This window comes from Hyalella azteca, unplaced genomic scaffold (genome assembly GCF_000764305.2).
Source record: "Hyalella azteca isolate HAZT.00-mixed unplaced genomic scaffold, Hazt_2.0.2 contig16338, whole genome shotgun sequence".
Taxonomy (NCBI): domain Eukaryota; kingdom Metazoa; phylum Arthropoda; class Malacostraca; order Amphipoda; family Hyalellidae; genus Hyalella; species Hyalella azteca.
This window is the reverse complement of record NW_025946162.1, coordinates 134233-160891: the sequence shown is the minus strand read 5'-3', so window position 1 is coordinate 160891 and position 26659 is coordinate 134233. Positions and strand designations below refer to the sequence as shown.

Below are 26659 nucleotides of genomic sequence, written 5' to 3'. Positions count from 1 at the left end.
AAATTACTTAACATAAATTGCTATAAAATATTATAATATTATAATTACTACTATTACAGTAATAGAGTAAATAATAGTTCCCGTTAATCTTGTCATTTATTTAACTCTAAAAATTCATTAGTATGATATATCCGTACGAAACCCCGTTCAAACTTCCTAGAATAAAGTTCTAGACGTAATCGCTTCACGCATTGGCTTGCTTAATGACGGTAGTAGCAATCCTACTGTTGTTTACTGGTATAATATATAATTCTACTAAAAATTAATCGATTATCTCATCAGATTTTCCTTTTCATTGCAGATTTCTTTTACAGTATGATAGTAGGTAACCGCGCGTGAACCCAACCGATGCGATTTGTTTTGATAAAATAAGATGATGCTGTGAGGCAGAACGCGTGACGAGAGACTTGGATTTCGAATAAATTCATTTTTTCTTGTTACTAGAAAGAATATCGCTATTTTTTAACTAGATAAAGATCCAAAAGTGCCTTTGTGACTTCAAACACATCAGAAATGTATAATCATCTTTTATTGCTGTGTCTGCTGCTGCTGAGATTGGGTGAGTACTGTACCATAACATGATATTCATGCAACCCACATTGTCAGAAAGTTAATTTGTGCATTTTCTTGCCACCAATTACAGGGTTTTAGTTCGTCATGGTCTGCTTACTGCCCTGCTATTATTGACGCTAGGCAATTTAACATTACTCATTTAACATTAATTACTTATTAACTAAGAGTAACTTACTCTTATTATTAACTAAGAGTACCTTACTTATTTAACATTACTAAGGTACTCTTAGTACGGTATACGATCCACCGGTATGTCGTAACACCGGTATGAAATAAGCCCTGAAAAGTGACATAGCCGCACTTAACGTGTTGATTAAGTTACCAGCGATGCAACAAATTTTCATGATGTGATAGAATGTTCTTTCTCCCTCATTGCCTGTACAGTTGCCGCGTGGCCTCTACATCAAAAAATAGTTAATACAATAGCGATAAAGTCTCGGTAAAAGAATGACTTACCATCGAACAAAAGGCTCGCCATCAACCAAATGACTCACTAACAACCAAATGCAACGGTCACCACCAACCTAGTCGCTGGTTAACAAGAAAGCTCTGCCATAGCGCCACGATGGCGTTTGTTTGAACAGGCGCTGAGAGCGCACCGCGTATCGGGGGTGTGATCTGGGGTGAGAGATGATGCCTCATCTGGTGTGATGTGCGGTGGTGCTTTATTTTAAGTGATGTGCGGTGGTGCTTTATTTTGTGTGATGTGCGGTGGTGCTCTACATTGTCTTATGAAAAATTGCATCCTAACTTGTGTTAAGAGCCCTGAGCAGTGAGCAGCCTGCTCATGGTAAAATCTCAGCCCTCCGCCTGCTCTAGCCGTTACGAGATAGACTTGGATTTTTAACTCTAAAAAATCAAAACTTTTGGCTTTTTAGGTTTTTAGGTTCATTTTAAAGCTCAGAAAAATGCGCATCCAACGACTGTAAACTCGTCTATGTGCGTTTGTTTGTTCGCTCGCCACAGCCGTTGAAGCGCAAGTAAAACCTATACTTTCGATGATCACAAATTTCAGTTTTTTGGCTCCATTGAAAAGTTGAAATTTTCATCTTTAAAACCTATCTCATCCTATGATTTTCAAGCTACAACATTGAGAGATACACCATTCAATTCTTAAAGAAAATATCTATGTAGAGAATGTTCCTAGCTTTTTGGAATTTTGTTATAGTTTGGATTATATTTTGCAAAAATGGGGAGGGGGATTGGAGAAAATCGAAAAACGGACGAAAAATCCTCCACCCACAAAAATGAGAAATTCGAAAAAAGCTGCTCCGAATCGCTAGATGTGGTCTTTACGCATCGAATGATATGGATCTCGATGTTGTAGCTTGAAAATCATTGGAGGATATTTCTAATTAGGTACCTCCTTTCTTGCCGTTTTCTATGAAATTCACGTTGTCTGTCATTTTTTCGAAAAATTTACATGTTCAAAAAAGTCTTAGAATTCTGTTTTACTCATGTATATAAGGTTTCAAAATTATCCGTCCATAGATAAAAAAGTTTTTTTTTCCGAGGCACCCCCCTTAAAAATATCCAGCACAGAGTGGTGAGTGTTCCGTTTGATATGACATGTATAAAACATGACTCGCAAATTACCGCGTCTTTCTGTTGTGATATGATACTCACCACACACGACTGTTGTGATGGTGGTGTTATGATTCAGAATTTTTTTTATCCGAGCAATTTTTTTCAGATAGAGAACATAGCAAAAACGATCCTGTGAACGCCGTGAATATATTCAGCGTTTTCTACAACATGATATAACTCAATGGTAGTGTGCGTAATTTCAAAAACTTTGGATTTGTAGTCCAGGGAACAGTCTTTTAAATTCAATATTAAATGACTAGATATTTTGTAACTTTGTGTAATTCCAACTCGAGTTAAAAAAATTCACTAACGAGACAAGCTCGATAGTAACTGAGCAGCTTGGTGTGGATACAGCGCGATGTCTTCATCTTAGCGCCCATTTAATAAGACCGTCTATCATCAGAAGCGAGACCTTCAGACTCCAATTACGTCACAAGATACGGTCAATGCTGGAGGTTTTCTAGCGTCGGTAAGCCCTTTCTTGAAGCACGAAATTACTGATTTGATTCAAATCTTTCCTGGGAAAAGTGCGCTCATGAACGAAGAAGACGTTAAATAACATAAGTTATTGCGTCCCGGGCTGAGATTTTCAAGGAGGCTGGAAAATTGGGCGATGGGTAAAGTTCTACGAAATTGGCAGTTTAACGACGGATTTAAAATTAGTTGAACACTTTTTTATGAAAATTGTAGAGGCCCATCTTATTTGATAGCTACCGTGCACTATAAAAAGCTTTTTTCTCTTTGGTCCTAAAAAGAGAAAAAAAGGTGCTTACTGATCTTTGCTTATGTGCTTACTGATAGGTGCTTACTGATCTTTACGCGACTTACCTTGCGCGCTCAGTTACTTCAATGATCATATTTTTCACGGTATACGCAATGCTCCCCATAAAACGGTAGCTACAAAACTTGCCCTGCATGGTAACTAAAAAACAATTGCGCACGCTAACTACATCGCACACTTTCACGGTAATTACGATGTGCGCTTAGCCCGGTAACTACAGAACTCACCCTGCACGGTAACTACAGGAGTCGTCGTGCACGGTAACTAAAATGCTCACAATTCATGGTAAATACACTGCTTGCCGTGCGCGACAACTAAAATGTTCACAATTCATGGTAAATACACTGCTCGACGTGCACGGTAGCTAAAATGCTCACAATTCATGGTAAATACAATACAGCAGTGCTCGCCGTGCGCGATAACTAAAATGCTCACAATTCACAGTAAATACACTGCTCGCCATACACGCGTAGCTACAAAGCAGTGCACGGCACCAAAAGGCCGTAGCTGTAACGTGGCGTGTCGGGAGAGCCTGACAACCCTGCTCAGGCATCCATGTAGCCCCTACGCATATTTGTATTTATAGCACCTGCACATAAATAAAGTCTATACGCTTGACGCTAATTGTGACCTCAATCAAAGCGAACACAGAAGCTTGTTCATCAAGCTGTTAATATTACCTATGGTAGCACTGCGAGCACGAGGAGAATTCAAATGACATTATAATTAAGAAGCATATGAGAATGGCCTGTAGTCGGCCGTCGATAATACGGCCATCAGTAATAATTTCATGGACGTTTGTTCATGCCAAACTTCGAAATTTGGTCTGAATTTTCTACGGGTATGGCCAGCAATAATTAGCAATCATTAGTAAATCTTTGAGATGTTTTAGGCTTAATTAGTGTGGGCAAAATATGCTCTGTGTTTGATTTGAGTGTCGTCTGTACGCGGGAGGCGATATATAAATCGTAATAGACTGCAATGGCAGTTTTTTATTATTATGATAAAGAATTTACATATAATGAATTGGCATGGTAATAAATTCATTATATACATTATTCTGAACGCACTATTGACGAATTGACATGTAAATAACTGCATCAGTAACATTATTTTAAATGTAATAATGATGAATTGACATGTAAATGTACATTTAAATTATCAACGTGATGATTAATTGACATGTAAATTAATATTCCAATAACTTTACGATGAGTTGATTAAAGATCAATCGACATGTTACCGAATGAATTATAAATATTACTACGCACTTACTAATGACGGACATATGTTAATCAATTAATCATCGACGTGATATAGTGAACTGACAACAACTTGTGTGGAAAATTGTCGATTTTTATTTGCTGATGAAAAAAATGTGTATCATGGTCGGTTTACTCTCATTATCGCGAAAAAAATGTGTGAAAAAATTTATGAATGTTAAATTAATGAAGAAATGTAGGAATAAAATATTTTCTATGGATAATATATGCTTGAATTCAATTCTGAATTCCTGCGGAAGATAAGCTAAAAATCTTTCTAACCGTTTGCAGAAATTTGAAACGTTTCACAGAAAGCATTTTTTCTACTTGATACGCATTTTCTAGTATCGTCAATGGAAAATTATTGGCACTTGAAGCATTTTTTCGTGTAAAAGCATTTTAAATGAGCCCAATAGAGAACGCATCCTTACACTGCTTGACGGAGCCATTGAAGTTGGCCGCGCTTAAATTGCTCGCCTTTGAAATCGACACTTCCTCGTTGAGAGTTGCTCAAAAAATCATAATTTCCCGGCGCTCTTCAAGCCCATCCCTGTTTATGCTGAGGAGCGCCAAGCCAAAGGAACTTCTCGCCCCATTGAGACTGGGTTCCTTTCAAGAGGGGACGGCCAATGACATCCGTCAATTAAAGTTAAGCGTGGACTCTGACACCTCCAGGCGACACAAAAGCATTTATGGGGCGCCTTGCACAATCCAAAAGACTCTTAAATGAGATGATGACGCCAGGGGGGCGCTTGGAAGCCACTTGACACCTCTGGAGGTCTGCTTCCTAACTTGGGGCGTCACGTCGCGGGTACGTGGCAGTTTTTCCTGATGCTGGCGACCAGCGAGCACAGCATGAGTCACTTGAGATGCTTTACCCAGGACTGTGTGGGTAATGAGTAGGTGTATAATGTATATAACAGTGAACCATAACTCCCCGGACTGTGTAAGTAGGGGAGCTGGTATATTTAACAGTGAACCATACCTCCCGGGACTGTGTGGGTGAGGGAGTGGGTAAACGCAACAGTGAACCATACCTCCCTGGACTGTGTGGGTAAAAAGGGGGGTATACGTAACAGTGAACCATACCTCCCCGGACTGTGTAAGTAGGAGAGTGAGTAAACGTAACAGTGAACCATACCTCCCCGGACTGTGTAATAAGAGAGTGAGTAAACGTAACAGTGAACCATACCGCCCCGGACTGTGTAAGTAGGTGAGTGGGTATAAACGTAACAGTGAACCATACCTCCCAGGACTATGTGAGTAAGGGAGTGGGTATACGTAACAGTGAACCATACCTCCCCGGACTGTGTAAGTATGTGAGTGGGTATATATAACAGTGAACCATACCTCCCCGGACTGTGTAAGTATGTGAGTGGGTATATATAACAGTGAACCATACCTCCCAGGCCTGTGTAAGTAGAGGAGTGGGTATACGTAACAGTGAANGAACAATACCTCCCAGCACTGTGTAAGTAGGGGAGTGGGGATATATAACAGTGAACAATACCTCCCAGCACTGTGTAAGTAGGGGAGTGGGGATATATAACAGTGAACAATACCTCCCAGCACTGGGTAAGTAGGGGAGTGGGGATATATAACAGTGAACAATACCTCCCAGCACTGGGTGAGTAAGGAAGTGGGTGTAAGAGTAAATAATATCTATCCATGAATGGGTAAACACGTCTATTGAACCTACTGAGCCGCATTCAATAATGCATCCTCAAAAGCGAGTTAGAATAAAATTCATGAAATTAGCGTGTCACCACCAAGGTTCACAGCGTCTGTTCACCCGAACCCATCCTAGCTACCTGAGCAGCTGCCGTACGTCAACGCAAGCGCACTGACCGTGACTCAGCAGATCTGTGCGACATTCACGTGTTTGCTTGCCAAAACTCACGTGAATTTCATGTTTGGAAATTCAAAGCTTGTTAAATATTTCAGGTAATTTTGCTCACTGCAACGCGGCAGTGAACGTCTGAGGACATCCAACGATCCCAATCTACGAATTTTTTATTATTGAATTTGATGGGAAAACATTCATTTTAAACTCTGGAAACAGGATATTTTGTGTGGTTATTTCGGTTCATTTTGATTGTTGTTTCACGGTATGTTTCAATATTGATGGCTTGTTCAAATAATCTGCGATTTAGGATTTTAGATTGATATTTTTTCACGCTTGTACGCTTATGTAGAACAATAAACGAGAGCTAACTAACAACGTGTGTTCTATTTTAAGAAAACCTTTCAAAGGTCCACAAAGTGACACTCACTCCATATATTCTGCACCAGTGTGGGAATTAATAATGATTTATGCTAGAAATATATAAGATTAATTCCAATATTAGACTATATCAATAAAATAATTCAATGACTTTATGTCAATAACATTATAAATTATTGTTTATAATACAATGAATTTGTGCCAACATACGATAGATTAATGCCCATAATACAATAGATTAATGTCACTAATATAATAGAACAATGCCACTAATACAAAAGATTTATACTGATACTATCATAATTAACCGTGTACTGTAATATTTTCTTATGTTCCTAATATTTGGCTGCGGTAAATTCGATGGGACGCTTAAGTCTTCACTGCGGTGGAGAGGTCGGCAGCGCGTCTCTGGTACACACGCTGCCGCGATTAAGTCGAGGCTCAAGGCAGTTGTTATTCAATAAAAGAACTTGCCTAAATTCTTCTCATTTTAACGAAAATTTACGAGATAGCTTAGGATGAAGTAAACTCTCACGCATGCGCGTGAAGCGCCACCGCATGAGTCATCTCGTACATGCGTACGTCGTGCGCATGACGCCGCGCATGACGTTCTTGTTTACGCCTCTGAATAATTGGGCATTGACTACCAGCGACAATACGCCGTTGCTATTGTTCATGACCTCACAATAGACCATGAACTATCTTCTGATCCCATTAAACAACATTTGTTTCTACCCCAACCTCTCACGGCAACGTCAGCTGACTGTACGGGCAGCTGTACAGTGCCATGAGCACGGCAACGCCTGCTGACTGTACGGGCATTTTTACCGTGCCATGAGCACGGCAACGCCTGCTGACTGTACGGGCAGCTGTGCAGTGCCATGAGCACGGCAACGCCAGCTGACTGTACGGGCATTTTTACCGTGCCATGAGCACGGCAACGCCAGCTGACTGTACGAGCAGCTGTACAGTACCATGAGCACGGCAACGTCAGCTGACTGTACGAGCAACTGTACAGTACCATGAGCACGGCAACGCCAGCTGACTGTACGAGCAGCTGTACAGTACCATGAAAACGGCAACGCCAGCTGACTGTACGGGCAGCTGTACAGTACCATGAAAAAGGCAATGCCAGCTGACTGTACGGGCAGCTGTACCGTGCTAATTCAGTGTGTGCCTTATCACTGTGTATGTCATTTAAATTTGTATTTTTATAGCAAATACTGAAGACGATTCGAAAGTGGCCGACGTTCTGTAGCAGAAATTAGTTATTATTTCAAGCAAGGAAGCTATTTTTAGATGGGCGAGCTGCTGATATGTTGAATTCCTAGTTTGGACTGTAACACCTTTTGTTATAGGATGATGAACTCCGCTAAGATGTGCCCAGAATAATAATGTCACTGCGCCGTCAACGAGTCATTGAGTCAGAAGAATTACGAGATAGAAAATGGTGTCACAATTCTAAGCCCTTCACCTTCACTCAAATTTGTAATGATGCTCCAAAATATTCAGGATAATTATTTACATATGAATATTTAGTGGCCAAACATCCTTCTGTATCGACTAACTTGACTGCAGCAAAACCTTTTGCAACAGAGAACAATTTCTATGATGACTCATAGATGAAATTACGCTCAGTGTTTAACTTGGAATCACCGCAGGATTTGTTGGAATCAGCCACAGGATTACCTAAACATTACTGGAAATTTTAAGAATAGCAGCGGGATCACGTCAACACCATTGGAATTATTCGGAAACAGCAACAGAATCACCTCAATATCGTAAAATATTTCGGTGATTTTACCACTTCTGACCGTAGGAATAGTTTGAAGAGGCTACAGCATCACCTCAACATCGCAGGAATTGTTAGAAACATCCACAGGACCACCTCAACACCATAAGAATTATTCGGAAACAGCAGCAGAATCACCTCAATATCGAAAATATTTCGGTGATTTTACCACTTCAGAACCGCAGGAATCGTTTGAAGCTGCTGCATCACCTCAACATCGCAGGAATTGTTAGAAACATCCACAGGACCAGCTCAAAACATCAGGATTCATCGGGAGCAGCCACGACAGGTTCGCTGAGTCGCCGCTGCGTGATCGAGTGTCGCGCCGACTATCGCTCCACAAAAGAGATGTCCGCGCGCTCCGCTGCAGGTTGTGATGGACGCTGCGCTGGTCCAGCCTAAAAGTTTTCGGTCACTGACTTGTCATTCACGGCAGGCTCGATTCACCGGCTCCGACTCATGTTGGTTTTGTAAAATATGCTGTTCTAGATTGCAAATAAATTTGTACAGGGTAGAATCAGTGAAATTTTTAAAAATTGATATAAGTACTCGTATATTAATATTTTTTAAATGTAAGCAAATTTTTAAGGAATTCTATCTGCTGCGACAAATGTAATCAATTTTTTGTTGGTTATACAGAAAGCATTCCCGACTTATGCCTGAGGTATAATGAGAAACAAACATCCACAGGTTGCGTGCAGGTAAATCCTCAAGCGTGTGTCTTGAGTCAACATCCTGTATGTTTTGATTTACCCTCTTTTGATTTGAGTGGGGAACTCCGTGACGAACTTGCTCGACAGAATAAAGTGAACCAAACCTAAAGAATCATTCTAAAAACTACCTTCGCATCAAGTTTGAATAAAGATTCGTTTAACACTTACTGAGATAAAGAATCTAAAGTATAGATTAATTAAAATAAACACTGCCGATCATCCGTTGATTCATGGTGTGGCAGTGGAGAGATGCTATAATGATAATGGCTGATTTGTGGAAACGTATTTCAAAATTATTATCAAAAACAATATAGTGGCACATGGAAATTACTCAGGATATTCTTTCTCGTAATAATCTGACATGCTTTGAAAAATATGTCAGGTTAAAGACTATCACCTGACATATTTTTCTCAGATAACATAGAATGCAAGGACCACCGATCTTAAACATGTAGCAATGCATTTATAAATCGTCACGAAATTTCTAAAGAACAACCCACGCAACGCATTGGAATTAATCCAAGACCGTTGTTTGTTTAGGCAGAAAACAATAAGAGTTTGCTCACTGAAGTGACCGGCCTGTCCATTGACGCCTCAGGTAAATTGAACGATCAGAAAAGCAGCAGCGGGTGTTGAGGTCAAGTGAGGTGCAGAGGTCAAGTGAGGTGCAGAGGTCAAGTGAGGTGCAGAGGTCAAGTAAGGTAACGAGTATCAGGTAGCAAGAGCTCAGTAAATAACAGGACAGATGGTCACATTTACTCGACGGCTTCAAGAATGTGAAGCATTGGACATTTTCATGAATTTTCTGGCTTGAATCAAAGCTGTACATTTTATTCACGTGTGAGAGCGTCTGCTTTGCTGTTTCATTTAAAGAGAAGAATTTCAAAGAAAATTAATTTTGTTTTTAAATCGTTATAATTTGCGTAATTAAGCAATGAAATACTTTATAAACTAATCGTCCCTATACAAACTGGTATAGTTTATCTGGTCACTTAAATAATCCACCAAATTTATTAGGACGAAAAATATGAAACGGAAAATAATACCACAGCCACCTATTTAAATTAATAATAATTTCATTAAAGTTATTATATAATTCAGTGTAATTTACGTATTAACATGATGCAGTTTGTCCTCAATGAAATGCCATTCAGAACTGAAATTTTTCCCTGCCCGATAGGAATGGCCTTGTTTACGGAAGCCAACTACATCAGCAAGCTATTGTAGGAGGATTGGTCAAGAAATAATTCGTCATCACAGAACGATCATTCCCAGTTCACAAGCACTTATCAGCATATGTTCCTGTTAGGTACAATTAACAGACATTTTTACTGTTGTACTATAAAGCAAACTGCCATTGACTAATTCTAGGCAACTGTAAACGATGATTAATACATTTATACGAATTCCAAGCAACGGGTGTACGTCTGTAGATTTCAACTCTCGATTCTGTCAGATATACCTACATTCAGTATGAGCGCATTGTCTTATTGCAACCACTCAAAAATTTCTTTCTTGAACAATGTTCGAAAATGCGAACAACCTAGAAATTTTCGCAGCATTATTTCTTCAATGCAAAAGAATAATCTGGCCTATATCCTACAACTAGCTTCGCGCATTTTTAGAGCATTACTTATAGAGCGAGATGTCAGCATGTTATTTACAATCTCGGCATCATCGCATATCTTCAGAGAAATTAATTTATCAAGAGAAGCCCTCGCTCAATATTGTCTAGGCGCATTTCTAGTCGTCATGGCGGAACACTAAAACTAAATACGTTGTGTGTTCGACACTATCTCAGCATCAGTTCATTTGTCTTGCGTGGTCATAACTCAGATCCTCGGACATCGCGTCGCACGAACTCACATTTTATTCGACTGTCTTGATCTATGCACATGCAGTGGGTTGAATCTACAGGATAATTTATGAGCGAAATAGCGGCGGCCCGCCGCTGGTGAGCAAGTTTACATTTATATTTATATAAAAAGTTAAAATTATTTTTAGTTTTTGAATGTTATGATCCTAAAAATTTGTTATTTTTTGCTTATTGTTCGAAAATGTTCGTTATCATTTCCTATTATCTCTTTTCACGGCAATGCAAAGCTTACCAATTTCAGCGAACTTAATTTACTTCGTTGGAAGTCTTAGAAATTAAAAGTATTGGATGAATAATAATAAGTTATTAAAGAAAGTAAAGAAATACACAGTGAATAGAGCAATTTTATCTACAAGTATAAGAAATCAAATAATGCTATAAATTGTGAATTTATAATCATTTCAAAGATGACGGAGAGCAACCGTCAAGCTAGGCCGTCCTGAGGTCAGAGTTCGCTAGTGTATAATTGGGTGACATGTAAGAAAGCACTATCGCCGCAGCGCTCGTGTAGTCCTACACATCTCAGATAACATTCGTTGTAAGGGCACGTGGGTATCATATGTCTGCTTTCCTGTGTAACCTGAAACATACGAAATAGTGTATTGTGTAGTCTTTAGTACAAAAATAATACAGTGTACAAATGTAGGCGTTGGCAAGAGCATTTCTTTATTCGGCTTTTATAATGAAAATCAAAATTAAAAAGAAGAAATGGTGATCGAAACAAAATTTAACTCAGGGCTTAGCCCTTTTCTTGCGTCTCAATTTTCATCAAAGTCGACCTTGGCGCCAATGGTTTCTCGGCCACGACTTTGAAGTAAGCATTTTATAAAACCTTCATGTAGGGATTATTGGAGGTGACCTTGATACGCTGCTCTGATGAGCCTTATTCTTTCATGAGGGTGTGATGGGGGTTTGATGGGGGTTTGATGGGGCGTTTGATGAGGGTTTTATATGGGATGTTTTATTGAAGGTTTGATGGCGAGGATTTGATGAGCACTTCCCTTAAGGAGATGCGAGCTACGAGCCAAACATGGAGAGAGAGTAAAATGAAACTGATGAATTAACATTCTTTGAGTTTTCGATAAATGATGTGGATTTCTTTGCGATAACTTGTGTCGTGTGATGTTGCTACCTTGCGAGGCTTGTATCCTACTGCACCTTCTCCCTGTGGTGACAACAAATATATGGTGTCGAATTAAATTACTGAAATATTCAGTGATTACTTGCATGAGCTTCAAATTGTAGTTTCATTATTGATTAATTTTTTGAGACAGTGATATATATTTATATATTTACAAAATAAATTTAACTGGGATTACCAATAATTAATTAGGTTAATTAACTTACCATTCGTGCAGGATAATTTGTCTATTTGCTTCAAAAATTCATAGCAGAATTATAAGCAATTTTTTCTTATTTGTTGAGTTTTAAATACCTTCTCTTAAATGAACTGACTCAGAGCCCGACACAGTTTTTCTGCGTTAAGGACAAAGTAAACAGAATTAATTTTTATGATTTGTATAACAAATGACAGGACAAAGGAAGTTGTTATACGCGAAGAACAAAATGAAGTGCGTACAGTTTTCTGGCTCCGGGACGGGAGGCGTAATCTGTCTGCCAGTTTGTCGCCAGGCTGTCGATAGCAGCGAGTGCAGTGCTTAATATTGAGGCCGTGTAAAAACACGATTGGTTGGTTTGCAGTCACTGCAGCTTAAAAAACTGCTTCGCTTGTGTTCCCATGCAGTGCGTGGATCCTGACTAGATGGATTATTTGTTTAAATTTTAATTAGTTTTAGTTAAAGAAGATTTATAAAATAGTTTAAAGATAATTCAACGGTGAATAATTACTAGTTTATAATCATCATTAATTTAGTTTCTTCGTTGCATGGCGATATTTGATTTATTACGTGGAGTTTATTCTAAAATATTTCGCAACATTTGCCCGAATATTTTGAAAGTATCATTAAGGTTATTTCACGTCAGTTGCCAGTAATTGAGGAAATCTAGATAGCAATAACTGAAATCGAGACTTAAAGAATCCAAATTAAATGAGAACGGATGGGCCTTTTGAGTTTAAATCTGATAATTTAAGCTAACACTTTACGTTTGCAGAAAAAATTGCATGAATATTACTGTGCCGCGTATACCACCACCACACGTGTATAGCATCTTCTGAAGCCGGTTCAGAAGCAGGTTCTGATGAAGGTTCAGAGTCGGGCTCTGAAAAAGGTTCAGTGGCAGGTTCTGAGGCAGTTTCTGAATCAGGTAATAGCGCCTTTATCAGTATATCCCAATTACCCTGCAATGCTTGAAATAAATCAACCTTCATGCCTTCATATATTCTAATCCAAAAATCTTGGCTAATCATTATCGCTCAATGCTGTGCTACAAATTAGTAATGAAAATTGCTAATTTTCCCCAAAAATTATTTGTATTTCTAGTCATTGTGTATGCGGTCTTCTAAGTTGCGCAGGGTTTATTAACGAAAATACATCTCACTTGTTTGAGCACTTGCTACAGCGGTACTGTGTTCATCGATATTTTTGGGGTAACTCGTCAAATTTTAACTAATAATCGTTGTGTGAACAGATGAGGCAACATAATTTTTTTTCTGCATCATTTTTTCTTATTCATTGAGTTTTATAAAATAGTTATTCCTTATTAATTAGTTATAGCATTCAATTTCCCATGATCGACACCAGTGCAGGAAAATTAAATTTTAGCTAAAGGTAACAACAAATTCCTTGGCATCTTAAAGTATCAGTATGTCAGTGCGGTACGTTGCAATCGACCTCGGAGCATCAAAAGCATTCACTAAAATACAGACCCGAGCCTTTAATTAGTGGAACATGCCAAGTCATGTCACTGACTTTTACTTTGATAAGAACATGTCATCATGCCTAACTTTTCTATGCCGTGTGACGGAGAAGTTAATTTCTTGCCAATGACAAGCACAGCAAAGTATTCAAGGAATAAATATATAATATTAAATATTTAGTAAATATTGACTGTGAAGTTATAGTCAATATTTGCAGTTTTGTTATTACAATTTTAGAAAATATTTTCGTTTGAAGAAGTTACATTTAGACCGCTTTTCTTTCATGAAACTTGTAGCTACGTAAATCAACGAGCGCTATTGTATTGACTTAGACCCCCACGGACAAATTGCTTATTTTACTGACTACCGCATGTTTTTACTAGCGCTATATCCGTGCAATTCTCACGGAACTTATCCATTCCATATTCACGCATTACTTGCTGTAGGTTTTGGCATCAACGCTCTCAGCTAGCGCATACTGCTGACCTTGTGCATTTATTACGGCTGCAGTTCTCATATAATGACAACTTCTTCGTCAATATTTCCCCTTCGATATTATCAGCAATTTTCCGGCGTCCTATATATGAGAGAATCAATGCGAGTCTTTGTTGATTCAGCCCAGTTTTAATGTTGTTGTGATGCACGCAACCTGAGCTTAATTGGACTGAAGAAGACCCCCAAATAAAGCCATTATTTTGTAATCGATATTTCGGTTGTTTAGGCAAGATGATCCTAAAAGTTATTACTGCTTGAATTATTTTTGAAAACATTTCACCACGGTGTTGGGGTCATCGACACACCAACTCAGCCTACATGATCGTATAGGGTCATTTTCACTGATAATCTTTAATTAAAATCACTTTATTGCATGCACAATCCGTTTCAGTATATACAATCCACTGTAATATACACATTCACGTGCTGGCAAACTGAGAAGATGAGTAAGTCTGAAGTTTGAGTCTCTGGTTTGAGGCTCTCCTAAAAGAGTAAAATGAACAATAATTAAACTTCTAACTAGTAAATAAAGTAATGAATATACAAATCAAATAATGGAACACAAATATAATATATACATTGATTCTAATAAATTCACATATCGCAATTCAATAATACACATCAGGACCTAACACACTACGTACCTCCACTCAGGCTTCACACCGCACAGTAATCTAGCAGCAACTTACACCTTCCGCATTCCGACTTTCGTAAAGTCTAAACTAAAATGACATTGAGCAACTTCACAATAATTGACGAATCCCAAGTAAAACAACACGCAAGATAATAAAATACAAGCTTATACCTCAACAACGGTGAGGTGTTTTGCAGTAAACAGCACATGAAAAAACGACACATTTGCTTCCACAAATATTTGAGTGTCTCATTTGTTGAATTTAATAATAAAAACTTGGCCTTTATTGCGGAGCGATTTCTGTATTAATTAAGGCGAATTTAATTTTCGGTTATGGAAATAATACTAGAAATAAAAAAAATCAGCGAATTAATTTACGCGTTGCTAAATCACTTCCGGCAACAGCGCTGGAATTCAAACAGTTTCATAATTAATTAAGACTCAATTATATAATATAAATTTAATAATATAAATTTCATCAGACAAATGTACCATCGCAGTACTTTAATTAAAAACGTAATCTGAACAGCCGAGTCATTTGATCCGACTAAATCGCAGACAGCGGGGCATTCTCCCTATTAACCTTGCCTAATTAGACATTGATTTGGTATAAATTCAATAAATTGTACAATAAATATAATTCAAATTGATTCTTTGTTTTCGTATTAGTCCGGCAGAAAGTCAGGGAATTATAATAATACTAAATCTTGTCTAATGAATGTCGTGTAATTGTATCACTGCAGACGGGAGCGCAGGCAGCGAGACGGTGGAGCAGCGTCTGCGGCTACACCTGCTACACACCTACGACCGCTCCAGCCTGCCTCCTAACATCACGAGCGTGGCTGTGCGCTTCACTGTCATGCACGTCAATATGGTGAGTCCATGTTAACATGGATACCAAGTTAAAAATTATATGCGTTTAAAATTACTTTTTACAGACAACATTTCTAAAGGGGCCAGTGACTCCGATGTTACACATGTACAATGAATTTCTTATATTATTTTCAATTATTTAACAAAAATTTCCTAAAATTTTTTTGATATGAAAGAAACTTATTTTGTTTAAATTATTTATTCTGTCAGTTGATTCAAGCATTGTCTCCGACTTTACGCAAGTGTGCAAAATTTCAGATCAACTGGACTGGTAGAAGTGTGTTAAATATCGATTATAACATTTTTAGCTGACAAACATACAACAACAAGAAGTGAAGTTAAAGAGAGGTGTCGTAATAAGCTCTAACATTGGTGCCAATTAAAGCCATCGTCGTTTTAACATATCCGTTCACTGATGTCATATCGCACTACCAGCACGTGCTGTTGCTGTACCGCCATACGGCCAGCCGCTGACATATCCCGAACAAAATTCAGAGACGTGGCAGCTTCTGATTCGAGGAATCAGAAGCTGATGCGGGTCAAAATCCTGATTGGGATACAGGTGCTCCACAGCTGGCCAGCAAACGGCCGTGGCCGGTGCCATCGTGGCTCTGAACGCCGGCTGTAGAGAGGCACGCTATTTAGGACAGACAGCACCACAAGGATTCTGCACCGATGCTGCTCACTTCCAATGTAGTCGCGACACAACCCAGCTAAAGGGGTCAATTAAACGTTAACGCACGGCCCTAATAACAACGACAAATTGGTTGTTCCATCATTACAGCAGCTTGAAATTTATTTTTGGTTGGTTGTTCTTTCATTACCGCAGCTTAAAATTTATTTTTGGTTGTTCCGTCATTACCGCAGCTTAAAATTTATTCTTGTTGTTCCTTCATTACCGCAGCTTAAAATTTATTTTTCGTGCGGTCGTAAGGATTGTCGCGCCGCCAATATTTAGCTGAGCAATGCTCGCCACGAACGTCATGAGCGTCACCGAGCGCTTCACTGGCATCATTCATATCAACATGACGAATATTTGGCTAAATGATGAGTGCACGGCAACTTGGCGAATGTGAAGCAGAAATGTGAGTGCACAGGATCAGTGATTTTAATACGGATGAACACGTTATCAATCGTACGACCTGATATGAGACGAATGCATACTTTTTTTATTTAATATGAACGCTTATGATCTCCACTTCACTAATGATAATACGAAAAAATTGTAATTTCCATGTCGAAACTAATTGTTTCATTCCCTTCATCCTCATTACAGTCATTAATTCGGATACAGCGAAAAATATTTTAGCCTTTCAAGTCTTTCAAAACAACGGGCTACCTAACATGAAAGAGCTCTCCGCTTGCCCATGTATTTAAGAGAATCTAAACAAATACTTTGCAACGGTGGATCAAAAATCCACTTCATTTCCAAATCCAAAAAACTGGCTCTCTTCCTAACGCAAAACATCAGCGCAAAACACTCATCCTGACGTCAATCCCGCATAATTGAAATCATTCGCTGATTTCCTGCGGCAAACATTTTCAGAGCAAACAATAGCCCTTGTTTTTTTCCAGAGCCACCCAATGCAGCGGAACGAATTGGCAACAAAATATTTACTTTTATTTTTATTATCTCTTATCATGAGTAACTTTCGTTCGTCAATTTTTCGCGGGTATTAAAACTTCACGAAGATGATTTAATGAACTAATGCAGTAGATCAGGAAATCGTTTTCTATCGAAATTCATAAGGTGTATGAGACGTCTCACTACCAAACGCCATATTCAAATGGATGAAAAATTCAATATATGAATAAAATTATGATTTATGTTCACAGGTGGAAGCGGAGGAAGTGATGGAGCTCGACGCTTGGATTATGATGGTGAGTGATGGATGCATGTTTGGTTTATATTAATTAAGGGGAGCGTCTGGGGTAAAATTTTGAATTTTGGCTTTTCCGGTTTTTAGTCTCATCTTAAAGCTGACATTCTGTTCTATCCAACGGTACCAAAATCATCTCTGTACGTTGATTTATGCGTTCACGACCACTTGCGAAAGGGGGGGGGGGTCGGGGGAGTTCTTTCACATTTTAGGTGGGCGATAATTCCCGGTAGCATGCATAAATAGCTAGCCCACATACGATATGCTTCAGTAACCCGCCTGCAGTTGTACGGGAGGGGTTACGTGTCGTCGCTCCCATCATCCTTGACTGGAATCAAGCTGCAGTAACGTTTAGTTTTGTATCCTTGCTACATTGAGTGTCTATTCCGATGTCCGCGGGACTTTGTCGCGCTCTCCTGAACATTCACACTTATTGTCACTGCAAACCTATCTACTCCTAGAGTTTTGAAGTTACAGCAATGAGACATATACCATTCGATTTGCAAAGAAAAGATCTACGAACTGATGGTGGGCTTTTTCCAAGTTCGTTATAGTTCGGATTTTATTCTGTAAAAAAGGGGGGGGGAAATGGAGGTAATATCGAAAATTTCGAAAAATTTCGGACAAAATGCTCCCACACCCCCAAAATTGAGAAATTCGAAAAACCCCACCATCGTTTGTAGATATGGTCTTTACGCATCGAATGATATGTGTTTCGATGTTGTAGCTTGAAAATCCTAGGAGGAGACAGGTTTTCTAAGGTACCCCTTTTTTGCCGTTTTCTAAGAATTTCACGTTTTCTTTCAATTTTTTCGAAAAATTGACACGAATAAAACCTGCGTTATTTTAGGGTTTACACATGTGTACCAAATTTCAAATCGATCCGTCTGTAAATAACCGAGATAAAATTTACCCCAGACGCTCCCCAGAAATACTTGAATGAAGCTACTATTCGAAACAAATCGTGTAAATTATATCCGAGCTTTAAAATTTATTATGTTAAATTTTGGTTTTTATTTTTAGTTCAGCTTCACTGCAAAACTTGAACGAATGAATTGTTTGAATTTAATTATATAAATTAATTACAAGATTTTCGAGTGTATAAGGCCAAATATCGGTTCAGAATTCATTTAAATGAACTGTACTTTTCTAACCCAATTGTCTAAAATATATACGAGTTTCTTTACTTCTATAAGGTTTTCATGTGAAATTGTCGTCGGCTGAAAAAATAACATTTTCAATTTAAAAAAAATATTATTCCTTTATATTCGGTGGGTTTTTGTTCGATGATTATCTAATTCTGCTTTTAGATGAATCATAATCAAACGTATGAACGTTTTTTTTATTCATGAGTATGAACGTTTCAAAAATTTGAGGTTGAAGTTAAAAACCAGGTTAGATTTTATTCGACCGAATATTAAACACGAAAAGCCACGAACTGACAAAATTTTTGACCTAGGTAATAATTCCTGGCAGCCTAAATACAATTTCATTTAGGCTACATATTGAATTAGAATAAACTAAATGTCTTGACGCTTAACATGTTTGTTTTTCTTGTTATCAGAGTTGGATGGACTCGCGCCTAACGTGGAGCGAGATCACGGCCTCTCACGTCCAAAAATTGGCTTTCGAACCTGAGAAAGTTTGGCATCCTGACATCGTCCTCTTCAACAAGTACGTAGCCAACATCAACACCGACGATAGAATTTTAAGTGCTGCAAAAAAGAAATAATTTACACAAATCTCACTCAATCTGTATGAATGACATTGATCATCTTGATGTCCGAATTTTTTAATTCTCTTTACATCTGAACAATTATTATCTCACCAGCTTAATTAGATTAATTTGTTTCTAACCGGCTGGCTAATTTTAGCACCTGAATTATCTGACAAAATAATTTTCGCAATGCAATTTGAATTTACTTCTCTATCTAATTATAGATTTTTCAACTTTCAGATTCTCTATCATGTTTTCCATATTACACAGTTGTGGAAATGGGCTAGGAAGCTCCATGCATTAGCAAATTTTTTTCTACTAAGATCGTAGAATTAATCGTACTATTTTTTGATCCAAAAAAATTGTACGACCGTTTACCTCTGACCCAAAAAAGTCCTTTTTCCACCAAAAAATTGAAATGCATTTTTTTTTTCTTTCCAAAGCGCGGAGCCATGGAAGACGGGCACTCGACCCAACACGCTCCTACTAGCATACCCCAGCGGCGAGATATTATACGTGTACCCCACACGGCTGCGTGTGCCCTGCGTAGCTGACCTCACGTACTGGCCTTACGACATCCACAACTGCTCGGCAAAGTACGGCTCATGGGTGCACGACGGCTACGCCTTCGACCTCGAACTCCACGACGACACTCCAGAGGTGGAGGTGCTTGGACGAACTGTTGATGTTCCAGAGTGGGTTTTTCTCTTTGAGGTTTTGGCATCCAGAGTGGTGGTGGAGGTGGGGTTTTTCTTGATTCATCATTAAGGTTTTGGCATGATTTAAACTTTTGAACTGTTGATGTTCCAGAGTGGGGTTTTCTTTGAGGTTTTGACATCCAGAGTGGTGGTGGAGGTGGGGTTTTTCTTGATTCATCATTAAGGTTTTGGCATGAATTAAACTCTTGAACGTTAGTGACATCCTAATTGAACTGAAACTACTGTGACTTTCTGACATTTGTTGTTGTGCACTACTTACTTTGCAGATCGGTTTCGGTTTCTGGTTGATGTCGAAGAACTTTTTCAATCAACGGTAAAGCCGATTAACCTCAGCCAATTTCTTAAGAGACAACTACATTTTTCAGTTGTTTTGTAGTATCTAAACTGATTTTAGTATAGTCCACTAAGACTTCCGAAAAAATTTAAAGTTCTCTAGCTGGTGCAGGGAAAAATCTTAACCATCTGGCCTCGTCGTATCTACTATGCTAAAATCGACCCTCGAATCGCTTTATGCTTTGTAAACTTGTTGGTGTTGGCAATACAGTGTTATTCAGTCGCATGCTTTGACAACTGGTGAATTTAAACGCTTCAAGGTGGCGCCTCTATATAATGTCATCTATTCTACTGTCATCGCTGTTTTGGTCTTTCAGCAAATTCGTTGAACTTTGAATACTGTGAATAATTTCCGGGCCCAATTAATTTTTTTAAAGATATTAAATAATTAAATATTTTTAACTTGGCCAAAGAATTTTTCCAGTAGTGTTAACGTCTGAGAAATTCTATCCGAGTTTTTATTTTATAATGTTTTAAATAAAATGCATGCAAGTATTCCTAAACTTTTTGCTTCATTCCAGATTTTTCTGCTACTTTACCTCATTGAATTAATTTATGAGAAAGTGTATTAATTTACAGTTCCCCATTCTAGAAAAAAATGATTTTTCAAATTTTAATCTCAACTGAACTAATCAAACTTCTACCTATTTTCTTATCAACTCCCTAGCTCGTTCCGTGCTAAAATATACACCCACATCTCACTTTCCTGCACAACACATAGTTTCGAAAAACTATATTTAAAAAATCCCTTGACCGTCCCAAATTTCAGTGCCCTCACGAGTCCAATTTCTTTCTATGCACCTGACGCCAAATTCCCCCTCAACTGTCCCTAATTTCAATGCCCTCACGAGTCCAATTTCTTTTCTTACACATCAACCTGACGCCAAATTCCACCCGACAGTCCCTAACTTTAATGTCCTCACGAGTTTAATTTCTATCCTTGCACACTTACCTGACGCTAAATTCCCGCCGACCGTCCCTAATTTCAAGTCCCTCACGAATCCAATTTCCCCTCACTCCAAATTCCCCCTCGACTGTCCCGAATTTCAATGTTCTCATCAGTCCAATTTCTGCCCCCGCAGATCGACCTGGTGAAGTCGTTCCAAGAAGAGCGCAACCTGACCCGAGGGCAGTGGACGGTGCTGGGCTCCAGTCTGCAGAAGTCGACGATGTTCTACTCGTGCTGCGTCGAGCCTTACCCTCACATCACCCTACGCATGCTAGTACAACGCAACGCACCTGCGTTCGCATACACTCTGCAGATGCCCGCCATAGGTAAGTGATATGGCAGTGTGATTTAGGTTAGAGTGTGAATGACCTAAAATTAGGGATGAAAAGTGATTATAATTCAGGTTAGAGTGTGGAGCATTAAAGATTAAAGGTGATTAATGATTATTGTTTAGGTTAAAGTGTGGAGAACTGAAGATTAGGAGCACATCGACAGAATCGGCACATCAGGCCTATTCTTCAGCGCCGACATCACTACGATACGATTTGATATGATTTTGCTTTGAGTATTTGACAGTGAATGTTAAAAGTGATAAGTGATTATAATTTTGGTTAGATTTTGAGACGTTGATGTTTGACGATTATCGCAGCGCTGAGTCTGGTGACGGGGGTGGTGTTTGTCCTCCCCCCGGGGGCGCTGGAGAAGGCGCTGCTGGGGGGCCTGTGCCTCCTGCTGCAGCTACACTTCCTGGCCTACACTGCCGCCTTCATCCCCCACTCCCCATCACACACCCCTATCCTGGGTGAGTCACCCGATGCCACCTACATCCTCCCACTCCCCCTCATACAACCCCATCCTGGGTGAGTCACCCGACGATGACCTACAACCCCCACCCCCCTCATACAACCCCATCCTGGGTGAGTCCCCCTACCCCATCATGTGCTCCCTCACCTGTCCTTCTTTCACTCAAACCCCATAGTGTGTAGTTGTGCTTCAAACTCTAAAATCGAATAAAAAGTTAAATGTACACGTCACTTTATCCCCTTTCTGTTGATCCAAAACTCCGCAAAAAAAATCTAATTAGCGGCTGAATACAGTAGGTGGCCGATACACGCATGATTCGCCCCCTGAGGCGAGTATGGCGATCGAGGCTCTCCAGCTCCTAAATGGTATCCAGAAAAGATAGGACTTGGGCAGACTACTTGTTGTAAAAATTGTTTTCGATTTTCAATTGTTTTTGGTTTGGAAAATTTACAGCGTTTGACAAAGTCATGAATGAAATTTAGAAAAATGGGGGTCTTTTTAGAAATTTTTATTCATATGTCGCGGGAAAACTTTTTATCAAAAAAATCATATGTCGCTGGAAAACTTTTTACCTTAAATCAAATTCTTTAATTCGTCTGCATGAAAGAGGTTATGACAACCTAAGATGTAGACTTTCGGAGTTTGTATTGACTTTCAGACTTTACAATTTTTTGGAGTTCTTCCTTGGTGCATTACATTGCAAATGCTTTCTGTGCAATTAAGGGCACTAATTCAAAAGAATCATTAAGGATATTTTTTCGTAAAGTTAAGGATTCCTCAATTTGCAAACACCAACAAGAAAGTTACAGTTTTTATGAATTTTCAAACGTCTTACAAGTTTCTCCCCTAAACCGACGTCTCCACGCGAAGAAAATAAATTTCCAAATTTTATACATTGAAATGCTAAAAGAAATTTATGACTTTTTTGTCCTGTTTTTTGCAGTTCGTTTCGTGAGCGAGCAGCTCGTGCTGACTGCCGTGGTGGTGGTGATGACGGCGGTGGTGATCAGGCTGGTGCGGGACCCCCACCCACAAGGCCTGCCCCACGCGGGACAGCGGGTGCTCGCTGTGCTCGCCGCCTGCTTCTGCCTCGGCAACTACAGGCGCATGGTGAGTATACGTCGTCTGTGTGGCATGCGTAGATGTTGAATGTCATGCGAATGCCGTTTCTTTCCTTAAGACAGTGGCATTTTTCGTCTGTCTTTTGACAATCGTCTTTGCAATCTGTTGTTGGTATGATAGTTTGGTGTGCCGTTCTTTCCTTAATGCCGTTCTTTCCTTAAGACAGAGGCATTTTTCGTCTGTCTTTTAACTATCGTATTTGTAATCTGTTGTTGGTATGAAAGTTTGGTGTCGTTTGGCTCGCATTGTTGCCTGTTGTATGACTGCCGTAATTATCGTCTGCCTGGAATAATTATTAAAAAGAATTCTTCTGGCCCCTTAAGAAGCCTATTCTCCTATCGCGAATCAAAGTACGATAAAATTGCCGGCGAATATTCAAAGAGATAAATTCCAGCGAAAAAGCAAATTTTACGAGTCGGCTACGCGAAAGATATGTGGTTAGGTATCAAAGTATTTATATACTTTGATATATGATATACGTAGTTATAGTACCATAGTATATCACATAGTATGTTCAATGCTGCGTGATATCAAAGTGTAATCGTTCTAATTAATAAATAAATTTAACCATCTCCCCTCTGTTCCCCTCAATGCAGGCCTCCAAGTCAGAACTTTCGCCGTACCCCCACGGGCTGAAGGGGGAGGACCTCGAGCTCGGGGAGGGTCGAGACTTTATAGGACGCAGCTACCCCAACGGTGGGCGAACTATATAAGTTGAAGATAACGTAATAAATAATTAAATTTAGAAAAGAAATTTCATGTTTCGTAAAATTGTTTATAGCTAGTAGATGGTGCTGAAAATTTCTATATTTATATTAGTATAGCGGGTAAAGACAATGAGTTTACAAATTAAATGAAGCTCTTTAAACGAATATTCGGGACGGCGCTTACTACCGTCACTTTTTCAGCCCAAAGATCAGAAAAATCATGATTCATTTGTTGGAAATACTCGTCTTTGGTTTCTTTCAACCCATGGCGTCAGTTTCTTTTCAGATTTCATGGCGTCAGCTATGTTGTTTTTGTAAATATTTCAACATTTCATTAACTGCACAATATATTATGTATGCGATCTCAATGAATTCTTTCATAATATATAAATTATGTCGATTGATAAATGAATGCATGAATGCATATATGATTCTGTTTCACGTTTCGCACATGTTGTGTTTCATGTTCCGCACATGTCGTGTTTCATGTTCCGCACATGTTGTGTTTCATGTTCCGCACATATGTGTTGTTTCATGTTTCTTCATCTTCTGCACATGTTACTTCATGTTCCGCACATGTTTGATCCATGTTTCAGGCACAATTGCGAGCTCGCCGTCCTCCGGCAACAACAACACAAACGAGTCACGTAGGGCGCCCCTGGACTACCTCCTGCTAGGGGCGGTGGTGGACAGGGTGTGTCTGCTGCTCTACGTTCTGGTGCTGGCCAGTTTCTTCATCTCATTTAAAGCGGTGCTTTTCTGGTGATACCGAATGTCCTGGAAATCTCATTCAAAATTTTCATTTCTGTTCTTATGTTTGAATTTAATGATGAAGTTATCATTTCTGCATGTGTTAAATTCGCTGGATAAAAGTCACTTAACTTTCGTACATCGAGTAAGGTGCCTCTCGAATAACTTTTATTTTATGCAAATACGTCACATATGTTGAAGTTTGTTATTAGTGCAAATTTTGTTCTTTTAAAAATATCAATGCATCTGAATGTTGAAAAAATTCTCGTTGTGAATTCAGAAAGAAGTTTCATTGAATTTCGAAAGTTTTCCAGCCAATATAAGTTTTCGTATATAGCCATTAACAAAAAATGTTATATTATGGTGCCTAGAATTATCATCATCTTTCGGTGCAGGTAATAGGATTTTCTCGTGCTCATTAAAAAAGATACATAGATGTTGCTTAGAATTACCTTTACTCGATGCAGCAAATAAGATTTTTTCGAATGCATTAAGAAAATTGAAGAAGATGGTGCATAGAAATATTGAAGTGCTGCTCTATTCTAGAAATAACGCGAGTCTGGATAATGAGAAAGAGTAAATCAAACTGCATTAATACTAAAAATTACATCGCCCGTGTTATTTTGCGCCCGTGTGTTCACTGAGTGTGCAGTGGGGACCAAAGGTTGGAATGATTTGTTGGTCGCCACAGCTTAGTAAATTCTGAAAGGCGCGTTTTTTTAACGGAAAATTTTAACAATCATTTCATATGTTTCGACTTTCACTTTGCTATTCTTTGAAATTCTAACGTAATATTTTGCCCTTGGGACATGATTAGTTTCATTCTTTTTCAGCGAAGAGATAATAAATACCCATTACATTTCTAAGGGATTATTTTTCAATATAAATATACCTCGTATATTTTTTACGAGTAACATTCAGGCTAAATTCATTTTCAGTCAATAGCGTTAATCAAAATGGTCATTAGACCCTATCAGTCATGAGGATTAAATTCGGAGGAGAACGTTTTTCATTGTTATATTATACGCTCCGAAGGCCATAAATTCAGTACAAATACGCTGACTGGTCAGCAAGTCAGTGATAATTAGCTGAATTTTTTTATAGTAACTGTTTAGATTTTACAATAATATTCTGGTGCCAATTTTATAAGAATAAAGGATAGTTCGCTTGCTGGTTTCGGTCGCGATGTCAACTTCATAAAAAAACTACGAGCACATTCATAAACTATGAGCACGTTCATAAACTATGAGCACATTCATAAACTATGAGCACATTCATAAACTATGAGCACATTCATAAACTATGAGCACATTCATAAACTATGAGCACATTCATAAATATTTTATCACTTAAAGGCGTCTGCGGATATCGAGGTTATCAAAGCTGAATTTTTTATTGCATCGTCATTCATAAACTATGAGCACATTCATAAACTATGAGCACATTCATAAACTATGAGCACATTCATAAACTATGAGCACATTCATAAACTATGAGCTCATTCATAAATATTTTATCACTTAAAGGCGTCTGCGGATATCGAGGTTATCAAAGCTGAATTTTTTATTGCATCGGCCTTTATTTCCTCACTTTTTCTTAATCGCAACGACGAAATCGAGATGACCGAAATGCATGTACCAGTTTTTCATGCAAGATATTTTTTAGTTATTTCACGTGTTCTCGAGCTGAAAGACTTTTTCAATTTCTTTTTACTTCGAAGCAAGAACGAATTGACTTATCTTATCGTGGTGTCAAAATATTTTGCTAATCTCACCATTTATCATTAATCTTAACCATTAACATAACAGAATAACAATAAATGTATGCGCATTTCCTTATGACATCATGCAACATACGGCAAAAAAAAATAGATTTTTGTGAGGGCGACGCACAATTTTGCGTCTTCTATTTTATTTTTGTTTTTTTTTTATACTCGCCCAACTTCATACCACGCGGTAACTGTGTACCGGTAACTGTGTAGCGAGTACTGTGAACCGATAACTATGTACCGATAATTGTGTACCGGTAACTATGTACCGGTAACAGTGTA

The 26659-nt window shown here is 38.7% G+C and overlaps 1 protein-coding gene across 2 annotated transcripts; it reads left to right on the top strand.

The window, feature by feature from the left end:
- The first annotated feature begins 306 nt into the window (after positions 1-306).
- LOC108673264 (acetylcholine receptor subunit alpha-type acr-16) lies at positions 307-25941 on the top strand. Of its 2 annotated transcripts, none has more exons than XM_018161065.2 (10): positions 307-559; positions 15499-15629; positions 17465-17509; positions 19073-19182; positions 19669-19885; positions 21360-21552; positions 21876-22028; positions 22974-23140; positions 23749-23848; positions 24456-25941. In XM_018161065.2, exons 1-10 carry the CDS (start codon positions 514-516, stop codon positions 24623-24625), a joined length of 1332 nt encoding a protein of 443 aa, XP_018016554.1. In that variant the 5' UTR covers positions 307-513; the 3' UTR covers positions 24626-25941. The 2 variants fall into 2 exon arrangements, with proteins under 2 accessions (XP_018016554.1, XP_018016553.1); XM_018161064.2 differs by having other exon boundaries at positions 19669-19891.
- The last annotated feature ends 718 nt before the right edge of the window (positions 25942-26659 follow it).